Source organism: Schistocerca cancellata, chromosome 2 (assembly GCF_023864275.1).
Source record: "Schistocerca cancellata isolate TAMUIC-IGC-003103 chromosome 2, iqSchCanc2.1, whole genome shotgun sequence".
Lineage (NCBI taxonomy): Eukaryota > Metazoa > Arthropoda > Insecta > Orthoptera > Acrididae > Schistocerca > Schistocerca cancellata.
This window is the reverse complement of record NC_064627.1, coordinates 136179861-136193115: the sequence shown is the minus strand read 5'-3', so window position 1 is coordinate 136193115 and position 13255 is coordinate 136179861. Positions and strand designations below refer to the sequence as shown.

At 43.6% G+C, this 13255-nt stretch overlaps 1 protein-coding gene across 2 annotated transcripts in view; it reads left to right on the top strand.

Moving 5' to 3' along the window:
* LOC126161409 (androgen-induced gene 1 protein-like) overlaps positions 1 to 13255 on the top strand; it is a 244359-nt gene that overhangs the window by 11273 nt on the left and 219831 nt on the right. Inside the window, exon 1 of one of the 2 annotated variants that reach the window (XM_049917192.1) lies at positions 8917 to 9102. The exons of the other annotated variant lie outside the window; for it this stretch is intronic. Coding sequence (XP_049773149.1) covers positions 8932 to 9102 — 171 coding nt within the window. The 5' untranslated portion in view covers positions 8917 to 8931. Of the gene's footprint in view, positions 1 to 8916; positions 9103 to 13255 lie in introns of those variants that run through there. 2 annotated transcript variants of the gene reach the window in all.

Genomic DNA, 13255 nt, shown 5'->3' with positions numbered 1-13255 from the left:
TCGCGGCGGACGTCCGATGACACCCGTTCAGGTTCTTCTTTGATCCATTCTCTCAGTTATTATTATTATTATTATTGCAGAGAGTAGCTAAACCCACTGACCGAACACGCTGAGCTACCGTGCCGGCGACCACACAGCTACCGGGGGCGGACGATTCAGTGAATAATGTAGGTAGAGAGGTAAAAACTGACGCACATGTCTGAAATGATTTGGCGTTCTATTGAAACCAAAAACGAGTGAAAAAACCGGCCAACAGATGGCGCTGGACAGCAACACGTCAGTGACTCCGCATTAGAATCGTGTATAAAATTAGCCGTAGTTAGAGATGGGGTCAGATCATCCCTAGCCTGTCTGATAAACACCTGCTCGAAGGTACGACTTTTATGCAGGTTTGATGCCCCACCTCGAACTGCCACACGTTTGAAACATCTCTTGCGCACACCGTCTGGTGCGGATCGCGTGCCAGCCGCCACTTGCGTCATACTTGGTCTCCCAGGTCCCCAGGCCTCAATCCGCGTGATTATTGGGTGTGCGGAGGCCTGAAGGCGGAAGTCCGACCTCATCACGAATGCTAAAAGAAAACATCCGACGACAGTTTCTCACCGTACCTACTGATACGCTGTACAGCTCTGCTCACAACATTGCCGTTCGACCATATGTATTGTTGATGATTGACTGCCAACATGTTGAACGTTTGTTGTAAAGAGCATCGTCTTAGCTAAAATCACAATTAACTGCTTTTGTATTATATGAAGCGCCATCTGTTGATCATTTTGTGGACTTTTTTGCTTTCAGTAAAACCCCACATTATTTCAAGCATGGCGCATGTCTTAGGCGCATTGTCACGGTTTGCGCGGCTCCCCCTGTCGAAGGTTCGAGTCCTGCCTTGGCTTTGGCTGTGTATGTGTCGTCAGCGTAAGTTAGTTTAAGTTAGATTAAGTAGTGTGTAAGCCTAGGGACCGATGACCTCAGCAGTTTACTCCCAGAGGAACTTACCACAAATTTCCAAATTTTTTCCTATTTCAAGCATGTGTGGTAATTTTTACTTCTCTACCTACATTATTCCGTGAAGTGTCAAATTTTCAGATGATAACGGACATTTGGGTTATCCTGTACTCTGGCATGCTCGCAAAAGCTTGCATGTTTGAAAATGAACCAAGCGACAAGCAGTTTGAACAGTGGTTAATTTTGCGCACAATTACTCTACAGGCCATCTAGCACGCTTGTGCAACGTGCTTGATCGTGCATGCTTGTCAACCCTGCTGTTATGTGTGTGGGCGCCTTAAAGCAGGCTCATACAAGAAAATGCAAGTTTTTAGGCAATCTTCATAGAGGCAGTGAAGTGAATGCTTTGCAAATTACTGTAAAAGTCTGATCGAGTAAATGAAACCTACTCTTACTTCGTCTGTCTTAAATCAAAAGCCTGTCACTGTTAGACAAGGAGGGATGTTCCTTAGTCCTTCTTATAGTGAAATATAAAGCAGTTGCCCTGATACAGACAGACATGTTGCTATTAAAGAGACAAAATCTTACAGAAATAATAACAGAAGGGGAAAAATTATGGTATTTATTTATCTGCGGCAGGAATTCTACATCTGCGTTTTACAGATGTACACAGGCGCCAATATGAGATTTCTTATCCCCCTCAGGTAGTGGGGAATCGCAGCATTTCCGTCGGTCTTTCGTATGCTGCTGTCTAATCAGTTGAAATACGATTGAAGTGTGTTTCACCATTGGTCCTGAAATAATTACACCAATCATGTGGATATCTCTTCAACTCACTGAGTAGCTTAATGTGAGGATAAAAGTTTTTCATTAACTTGCTGTACTTTAATGAGAGTCCACAGCCTCTATAAATTCTTTAGATGAGATCGTTTTCGCTTTTCGCTTTTAACTGTTAACTGTTTAATTCCGCTACTGCAATTTTGTCTTTTGTGTTATTTTAAAGCATGAGATCTTAATAGTTGTTATCTGTTAACTCTATTACCACCAAGAGCAACACAGCTCTATGTCAGTGACATGATCCACTCATATTATAAAAATGTATGTGTGTTTCACATCTCCTCCTAAAGCACTGGGCTGATTTCAGCCAAAATTAGTAAACATATCACTTATTTTGACTACAAAGTCTTTCGCGACGGAGTCCTTGGATAAAAAGTTCTCGGTTTACTTGCCGCGTCAAATTTGGATAAAATCCCAAGCTTTCGATGACTACCTCCGTCATCTTCGTCAGGGGTAAAACTGACTGTCGTGGACCGTTTTTTTTTTTTTTTTCCTTTATTGAATTTCAATTCCCCCCGAAGGGGGCGGGCTGGCAGCAGCTTAGGACGCCGCTCTGCAGCCTACAGATTTTCTGATAAAAAGCAGGAGAATAAACAATAATAAAAAACAGGCGATAAAATCGGGGACTTAGTGAGTAACAAGGTGAAAAGAAAATGGGGAAATTAAAACAAACAACAGAGGGAGGATGAAGCGAATAAAAATACATACGGAGCAGACAGGGGAAACAATAGACAATTAAAAAAACACGGCGACAGTCTGGATTCTGTTCGCAAAGTATATAAAAATGCACACCCAGCGACAGCATGGTTTCTGTTCGCAACACAACACTGAATAGTCACTAGAACACAGCACGAAAAGTCGGCAAAGGTGACACCACAGTCGAGAGCAGGTGGGGGGAAACTGGACAGGAGATGGGAAAACAAAAAGGGGGGGAAAGGAGAGGAAAAGCGAAGGGGGGGGGGGAACCGGGAAAGGAGCTGATGGAGGATGAGAACCCATAAGAGGGGTGGGGGGCAGACGCGACAGGGAGGGGGGTAGGCAGAGGAGGGGAATACAAAAGGACTGGGGGGGAGAAGGGAGGTAGGGAGAGGTGTAGTGGGGAGGAAACAGGACGGAAGGGGGGGGGGGAATCGTGGACCGGTGAGGCTTCCGCTTTTATAAGCAGTGGACGACTTCTCATTGGCTGGATGACGTCACGGTGAAACCGATGCGTACTGAGGTGGCGACCTCTATATCCATAGATTTTGTTTGCCGCTTTATCCAGCGTTGCTTGCAGCGCCATCCATCGCAACAGGCGGAGAACTGCGAGGAATGTAAGAAGTCTCCCCCTCTGCGCTCTTTCTGTATCAATAGCGCGCTTCCATGCATTGCTGAGTGCATAACCGGAATCTCTGTTGAAATTATTTTCACAGAGTCTAATTTCAACTGCTTCCCTGATGACAGAGTCCCAATAGTTTGAAGCGTGAGCAAGTAGTCTTGTTTCATCGAATAAAATCTTATGTTTATTTAACAAACTGTGCTCAGCCACCGCTGATTTTTCTAGATACCTGTATTTCAGGTGACGCTGATGTTCCACACTGCGATCGGCGACAGTTCTTATAGACTGGCCCACATAACTTTTGCCACACTTGCAAGGAATGCTGTAAATTCCCGGTTCTCAGGCCAAGATTATCTTTCACGGGTCGCAGCATTTCCTTAATCTTCCTGGGTGGCCGGAAGACTGGTCTGATTCCTTGCCCGCTCAGGACTCTGCCGATCTTGCTGGTCGTTGCACCGCAGAATGGTAGCCGCGCGATGTGTTGGTCCGCTTGATCTGTTCGAACAGCGTCCTTTCTTGGTTTCTTCGCCAGAGTAGATCTGATATCACGATTAGAATAGCCATTTTTTATGAATACCGTCGTCAGATGGTTAATCTCGGAGCCGAGATGATCCTTGTCCGAAATAGTCCTTGCTCTGTGTACCAAGGTGTTCAGCATAGCTCTCTTCTGAGCTGGGTGGTGAAAACTACGCGCGTTTAGATATAAATCTGTATGCGTCGGTTTTCTGTGCACAGAATGTCCGAGACGTCCATCTGATTTTCGCTCCACCAGTAAACAAAATCTATGGATATAGAGGTCGGCACCTCAGTACGCATCGGTTTCACCGTGACGTCATCCAGCCAATGAGAAACCGTCCACTGCTTATAAAAGCGGAAGCCTCACCGGTCCACGACAGTCAGTTTTACCCCTGACGAAGATGACGGAGGTAGTCATCGAAAGCTTGGGATTTTATCCAAATTTGACGCGGCAAGTAAACCGAGAACTTTTTATCCAATATCACTTATTGTCTGGAAAGAATCAAAGTGTCGGGGGTGGAGGTAAAAAGAAGTGTAGCTCACGACGCGCGAACACCCAGATTTTATTCATATAGTATTTGAGCGCTTAGTGAATTGCAATGAACTTTATGCGTAATTCCAGTTCTTTGCGAAAACTTTTCTCAGCGACAGCCTACACAAAATTATGAAAGGAAAAAAACTGCCGCATCAGACTTGATGTTTTAATTCGTTACTCCTTCACTATTAACTGCATTCGCAACACATTTTGCAGACAGTATCCACATATGCCATTGAATTTACCGGCAAAAATTGTATCACTGTACGACACATAGTTCAGGTCATATAACGTCATAAACGCTGAGATGCGTGGAAAAACTGTCACATGATGCATAACGTTGAAATTTATTATTGCTTTGCTACTAACTTTATTGGCAACACATTTCGTAGAAAGTATCCACATATGCCACTGAACAAAATTATATCACTTTACGATTCATAGTTCAGGAGATACACTGCGGGGGATTAGCCGAGCCGTCTTAGGCGCTGCTGTCATGGACTGCGCGGCTGGTCCCGGCGGAGGTTCGAGTCCTCTCTCGGGCATGGGTGTGTGTGTTTGTCCTTAGGATGATTTAGGTTAAGTAGTGTGTAAGCTTAGGGACTGATGACCTAAGCAGTTCAGTCCCATAAGATTTCACACACATTTGAATATTTTTGTTCAGGAGATACGACCTCATAAACATTGAACTGCGTGGAAACAAACTGCAGGGAGAATTTCGATAGATGTATACGTGAAATGTGTGTATAAATATGAGTTAATCGTGTTAAATATGTGTGACATGCGTGTACGCGAGCAAAGTCATGGCTGAAAAGTCTTCGTAAACCTATGGATCGATTTCAACTAAACTTGGTACAATACTACTTGCTATCAGGCAACAAACAAAACCACATACCTCTCATAGTCAGTAGAAATGACGTTGCGGGAGTCGCCACCGGCAGAATATATTGCACACAGTGTATTTTTGTGTTTTATTTAGAGCCGAATAGTCCGCATCTCGTGGTCGTGCGGTAGCGTTCTCGCTTCCCACGCACGGGTTCGATTCCCGGCGGGGTCAGGGATTTTCTCTGCCTCGTGATGACTGGGTGTTGTGTGCTGTCCTTAGGTTAGTTAGGTTTAAGTAGTTCTAAGTTCTAGGGGACTGATGACCATAGATGTTAAGTCCCTAGTGCTCAGAGCCGTTTGAACCATTTAGAGCGGAATAGGTCACAGGTTGTTTACTCATCGAATGATTATTACTCTTTGTAACTGATTCTTTTGGGGTAACGCCCGTTTCACTATTCCCTCAAACGGGACGTCATTTTGACGTCACACACAATATCGACTACCGCATGATCGGCTATCGACTTTCGTTAGCTTTCGATATGGACCTCTCACAGGATTTCACGCACGCGCACCGGAGATTTGCAAAAACAGGTCATTCTTGGAATGATTTATTATGATTATTGCTATAAAAAAATGTCACCTAATGATTTGTCGACAGTTAATGCTTTCATATAAGATTGCTCTCTTAGGAGAAATACTGTGACGGTAAGAACGAGCAACCTCGTGTTGGGGTAGGGGTGATAACGTGGAGAAATAAGAGAGAAGGAGGAGGAGGAGATGGACATACAGAGAGGGAGAAGGAGAAGATTGTCAGAGAGAAGAAAGAGGAAGAGATACAGAAGAAAGGAAACAGAAAATAGACAGAAGTAGGAGGATGAGATGGACGTATGGAGGGGAGGGAGGGTGGAGGAAATGGTCAGAGGGACAGAGACAGATAGACACACACATACACACACACACACACACACACACACACACACACACACACAAAATGTTCAAATGTGTGTCAAATCTTATGGGATTTAACTGCTAAGTTCATCAGTCCCTAAGCTTATACACTACTTAACCTAAATTATCCTAAGGACAAACACACACAGGAAACGGACTAATAGCAAATTGGAATAAATACATGTCGCGGTAAAGCCAGATATTCAGCTACTACGACATAAAATCTTATGCTTGAAAATGGCACAAAATCCTAAATTGCATATAAATGAGAAAATGACATTTAAAAGTTTTCAGACTCATTACATACTGTGTATATCTCGCATGTACTAAGATAAAAGGATGACGTAATGAATGTCGATGCTTGTGAGAGGATGAGCCATCTAACGTGACGGATCTGAGATCAATATTATTAAAAGTCTACGAATGTAGCGTAGTATTCTGATTGTAGTTAACAGTTTCAGGCGTGTTATTTTGTCTTTAGACCTTTTAGAACTTGAGTTACGCCGAAATTAATCAGACATGTAATGCCTCAACTATTACTTCGGTACCCCAAAAACATTTAATCGCAAAACAGTTTGCTGATCTACTGTACGTCTATTTGGTTGTGTTTATTTTAAAACTTCCAGCAATGCAATCATGGCCTGATAAGGGCGAATCGTGTAATGTAACGATAATTTAATGCAGCTGCACTAGATAGTTATAAAAAATTGTTTCAAATGTTAATGAGTAGCGTAGTTGCGTTTCAGATGCCTTTATTAGGTAACGGTAAATGTAAATTCCTACAGCAGAAACCTTGCGTTCCAGTCGATCATTGAACCTAATGATTAGTATTAATATCACATAGAATTGGAAATGAAGTACCAGCTGTAAGAGCCAGGTTATCAATAAGAAGTAACTCGTCACACTGAATGCACATTTACTGTGCCCACTCGGAGAACTGCCTGCCTCAATAGAGAGGGCTCCTGATTGTACATTATTCTGTGAAACTGAAATTTTGAGGCTGTTTTTTCTTCCCGCCAGAATGTGTAAAGTGCTGCACTCTTGCCAGAGGACACATGGCAGCAAGTTGGCACGCCGCGACTTCCTTTAGTGGAGTGGCACAGTGTGATGATTTTGCAGTACAGACTGTGAAACATCCCCTTAGAAAAATTAATGAATTACTTTGCTGATTTTCAAACAGCTGAGCAAAACTGAACGTACTCAAAACATTTATCTCTTTACTTATTCTGATCATCACTAAACTAACACACAATATTTTTTTTTTAGTGCAACGCAATCTGACTTTCAATAATCCCTACAAAGGAATGGCCCTGACTCTTCTGATGGACCCACGTTCAGATCGTCCGCTCTCAAAATTCTGCCATCTCTCTGCCTACATCCACCACTGCTGGCGGCTCACCTCCAACTGCGCAACGCTACGCGCTGTTCACGTCCAACTGCCCAACACTACAATAGCAAATATTCCAACAATGCAAACCAGCCACAGACTTCACACAGCACAGTCAGTGATTTTCAGATAGTGGCGTTACCAACATAAAAACCTAAACAGCCTACTTACAAGTGGAAGTACTGACATTGACGTGGGGAGTGGTTGACAAGTCATGGGCGTAGAGCCAAGGCCTTTTATACCATGCTGGCAGCACTTGTTTGCGTCAGATTGGCTGGCCCAACGAGTCACCGCGGAGTAAGATCTCTATCTTTCTTTTTGTCATTAGTCTTTTGGCTGATTTGATGCCGCCAGTCAAGAATTCCTCAGCAATACCGAGCCGAATTTGCCACATCACGCGGAGTTCAGTTTGAGGAAATGACTGAAAATCCTGCGTGACCTCGGTAGGGGCCGTACATTAGTACGATGGCTGAGGTTGTTTGGAATAGGTGGGCTTGTCCAGAACGTGCTGAGTCAAGAGTCGGCTGGGTGCTCATTGCTGGCCACCAATCCCTGAGGAAAGAGAGGTAGCGTGGAAGCACCAGCACTGGACTGTAACAGTCAGCACAGGGAGTGAACAGCTGTAACGTGAACATCGTCAAACTGTGGTAGTAGACGGCATCTTCCTTCTGGAACGCAGAAGAAGACAACAGCTCAGAGACAGGGAGGAAGGACGGCGAAGAGTTTCGTCATGGTGGTACACTGCAGAGCATAAAATGCAGTGCAGCAGTGTGTGCTGGAATTTGTGAACTGGCCTGGTATAGTTGTTGTGAAGAAGTATGGCAAAGCTGTGACAAATTAGATCGTGCCATAACTGTACTTCGATGTATTTGTATGTGGTGGCTGTGGTGTTATCTGTGTGTACCATTATTGTGATGTCTTTACACCAAACGTTGTGTTTCCTCCTCCGTTTTACTGTTGCAACACCACTACAAAGCCGAGCAAAAAGAGCAAATAGTGGTCGTTCGATCTCCATGCAGTCGAAGCTCAAATTGACGCCTGTATGAGAAAAAACTGTGTGGAGACGAAAGTTACTTGTGCGTGCTTGCACGTATGTGCTTGTAAAGCTAGCAGTTGATTCTGTAACCGCCTTCGTTTTTAACCCACTATTCCTGCAAGTAGAACGCGTGATCATCTCTCCGCAGCGGCAAACAGCGTATGACGTTGCGATAGTCGCGCGCGCTGTCACCTCGCCGCCGCAGGTGACGTAGCCAGGTGAAACAGAGCTGCCAACCTGCAAACGATCGCAGCGCAGCGGCCTGGATTTCCTTCGCCCGTAGTTGCGTTACTATTGACCTAAAACGCAGTGGAGGTGAGATTCTGTATCAAAGCAGCGCGGGTTAGATTAGAACCGTTCGCTTAAGCACTGCCGGGTCCGTAAGGAAAGGTGCGAATTCGTTCCTCAGACCATCTACGGAAGGTACGCGGATGCAATCAGCTGTGGCTCGGCGACAGTTTCATAATAGCGGACCGCGTGTGCGGTGATTAAGAACGGCGTCTGCGCGCCTTGTTGTCGGAGAGGGGGCGACGCCTGAAGGAAAACGTGGAGTGCGGGCGGCGCGCGGCAGTTGACCCTCGGCCATGGACGTGAAGAGAGCCCTGCTGCTGCCGCTTCACGCCGTGGCGGTGGCGCACTTCGTGGTCGCCATTCACGGCGGTCTCACCGTCCAGTTCCCACGCGGGGACGGCTCGCCCGGCGCAGAACTCCTCTGGAGACTGGGGCAGTCAAAGTACCTCACCTTCTGGAACCTGGTACGGCACTCACCTTTACACTACGTTATTTTCCTTCAGTGCAGTTTTATACCTATGCAGCGGGATTGTGAAATAAGGTTTGCCGGAGACAAAGACGATCATATTGGAGTTTTGAGTTCAGTTCCCGTGCTTACAGAAAAATGAATTGAGGATGAGTCAGCCTTTCTGCAAGTACAAAAATTATCACCAAAACATGTTTCACCACAGTTGTGGCATCTTCAGTGGCGCTTTTATTATTTTCCTGAAATACATACATACAGCTTCTTTTAGGTTGTGGAATATGATACATCAGATTTTGTCTTTTATCTTTTCTTTTACGTTGTGTGCGTCCTGTGAGTGCCAGCCGTAATCAACCAGAGGTCTAAATTAGTACACCATATCATCAGCTAACGTGAGGGGCGTTAGAAAACCGTCTGCATTCAATTGTTTGTTTATTATTCAATCTTTAGAATGTATGCTCTCGTAATCTTCGTGGCATAAGCCCGTTTTTGGCCTCACCATAGCGGTATTTTGCTTGGCTGTGAAAAGTTTTTTATCGATCAAACGTGTTTTTTTGTAGTCAAGCTGAAACTAGTAGTTCGAAGTAACTTCCTATCCTCAGCGTTCTTCTGCAACACCACATTTCAAAAGCTTCGATTCTCTTGTCAGAAGTGTTTATCATCGACGTTCGCTTCCGTAGAAAGTTGTTTCTTTAAAGAAATTTCCGCCATTTGGCTTAATTGTACATTTTGTTATGATATCGGCTTGTAGCCGTTCTCTAGTGCATGTTGAGATGTTAAATCATGTCTGACCTGTCTGCGACATGTCATCGTCGAAAAACATATTTTTGGTCTTATAGATCAGTTGTATTACAGGATACGAGCACATAAGGAAGATACATTATATGGATGACACTGTGCATAATGAGAAACCCTTAACATACAGTATGGCATATTAAAAGGCTAATAGATTCCTGTGAGCTGCATTTGTCGCTGACTGCAGGTCACAATAATGTATTAACTGGCTCTGAGCACTATGGGACTTAACATCTATGGTCATCAGTCCCCTAGAACTTAGAACTACTTAAACCTAACTAACCTAAGGACAGCACACACATCCATGCCGGAGGCAGGATCCGAACCTGCGACCGTAGCAGCAGCGCGGTTCCAGACTGAAGCGCCGAGAACCGCTCGGTCACAGCGGCCGGCGATGACATGTCACAGACACATCAGACATATTTTAACATCTCAACATGCATTAGGAAATGGCTACAAAGCCGAAATCATGATTGCATAAAAAGAAATGAGTGAATGATTAAAGTCAAACGGCGGAAATATATTCCAAGAAACCTATTTGGCTGCAGTCCCGCGCGAAGGAAAGAGCATTTCTGAACAAGAGTACACTCCACAGATGTACTGAAAAACGACTAACAACGAAAATTATTTCTAACTGGCTACACACCCAACATTACCTGGGTATTTATTTTGCCAATTTTATATTAAAAACGAAAACCCAAAATGAACTGTTTCTTGTGTAATATTGAAAAAAATCGTTTCTAAGTATTCGTAAAAACTTCAGCCTATGAAACAGTCGTACAAAGAGATGGCCGTTGTGGCCAAGCGGTTCTAGGCACTTCAGTCCGGAACCGTGCTGCTGCTACGGTCGCAGGTTCGAATCCTGCCTCGGGCACAGATGTGTGTGATGTCCTGAGGTTAGTTAGGTTTAAGTAGTTCTAAGTCTAGGCGACTGATGACCTCAGATGTTAAGTCCCATAGTGCTTAGAGCCATTTGAATGGTACAAAGAAATAAGCATACTGCACAAACAATTTCTGTACGCTGGGAGCAGCTGCTTCGCGTGTCTACAACGCTGTTTTGTAAACGTCTGAATGGCAACGCCTCTTCGAAACTCTGTAGACGGCTATTGTTTCCCCCTACAGCCGTTCACGCTTAGCAGTTCCAAGCCGTCAGAAGTGCTGCCAGGTGTCAGGGATTTCCTTAAGCTGAATCAATTGTAGGAGTGTCTCGCTACTAAAGAACGAATGCATTAAAATTTCATGCATGATGCGGCATTTTTTTTTTCGTATCTCAGAGTTTGACGTCATATCTCCTGAACTATTTCTGGTGCCATGATATAACGTAGGTGCATTTTGCGACATACGTAAATACTGTCTGTGAAATTTATTGCGAACAGTTGTAGCTTAGAAGTAATAAATTAAAATGTCACGTATGATGTGGCACTTTCCACGCATATCATTATTACGTCATGATAGTGGTTCTTACCCCCAAAGCTACGGCTGCCTGACAGTAGGGGATGTGTGTACAAAGGTTGATTGAAGTCAGTCAAGTAGTTAGGAGATGTGGAACACACACACACACACACACACACACACACATATATATATATATATATATATATATATATATATATGGCCCAACTAGAGAGGATATAAAACACAGATTGCAATACTAAGAAAAGCGTTTCCGGAAAAGAGGAAATTATATATATATATATATATATATATATATATATATATATATATATATATATATATGTGTGTGTGTGTGTATATAAAATTATATATAATTTCCTCTTTTCCGGAAACGCTTTTCTTGGTATTGCAATCTGTGTTTTATATCCTCTCTAGTTGGGCCATCATCACTTGTTATGCTGCCGAAATAAAAAAAAATTGTTCAAATGGCTCTGAGCACTATGCGATTTAACTTCTGAGGTCATCAGTCGCCTAGAACTTAGAACTAATTAAACCTAACTAACCTAAGGACGTCACATACATCCATGCCCGAGGCAGGACTCGAACCGAAATAAAAAACCTGACTTTGTGTTCCATTTCGTAATTTGGCTAAACTGCACATACGGTGACGGCTCTTCCACTGCTTGCTGCTGTTGGCAGCACGTAATAATTGGTCGTAGCCAGTCCGGTGATAGTATGTGGTAGCCAGTGAGAATCGTTTAACGTAATCAGGCTTTTCGGAATACGTCACTATTTTCCAGGTTGTAGTTAGGTTGGGACCTAATAGCAAACATGAAACTGCTGCGGATCAAACGTGGTACGATAAAATTTATGATCTCGGTTGTCAGAAACATGACTGTTTTTCAGTAATATGTCGCAATTTCCGAGGTAGTTAAGGTGAGATCTATAAGCTCAGCTTGAACTGGTGCAAGTGAAACAAAATACCAGCTAAGTTCATTTACGAAGTATAGGAAATTACGAACGACCAGTGTAATTAGCAACGAATTTGTAATTAGTTATTCGTGGTGTTCACTTCCCAGCGTTACAAAGAGCAGCACGCAAACATAAAAGCCATGGACACCGTCAAGTGCAGGTTTGCCCCTAACCTAATGTCCTCAGCATCGACTACATTTCATTACCTGGATCTTACTTTTGTCGTTAATTTCACAACTTTTTTCAAAACGTTATCCGTAGCGTTCAACTGGAGTCTTTCGCCGTCTCTGGGAGAGTCGCAGTGTCATCGGCAAACCCACGCGTTATTTCTGCTCCCTGAATTATAATTTCCCAAAACTCTCCTTGATTTCCTTTATTGACTGTTCAATCAACAGGTTGAATAACATCGGGGATAGGCTGTAATACAGTCTCGCTACCTTCTCAACTACTGCTTCGCTTTCATGTTCTTAGACTCCTACAACTGCAGTGTGGTTTCTGTACAAGATTTTGATATCATTTAGCTCTCTTTATTTCAACCCTGCTTCTTTCAGAATCTCAAACAGTCAAGTGTCGTAAGTTTTATCTAAATCTAAAAATAACTAAGGGTACACTTTTTTTAAAGTGTCACATATCTAATATCACCCGTTTCGAACATACACTAGTTACCTCAAGATTCTGTACGTCACAGGTGGAATTTGATTTATGTCTAAAATAAAATTACAGAACACTAGCCAAACGCAAGCATCACAAACAGAGACACAGAGACCGTTGTAATTAAAATATAGATAAATCGCCACATGTCGCTACTACTCGCTTCAACTAGACAGACGTGAACGTCCTAAGTTATTCACTGCTCGGGTGGCAACACGTCATATATTTCAAGCACCACCCGGTATCACTATCGGCGCAAAGAGAAGACTGTTGGCAATCCTGCTCCTCGGTGCTTCGCGCCTGACGAATAGAACTAGTCGCAACAAATAATGGAGATCTGG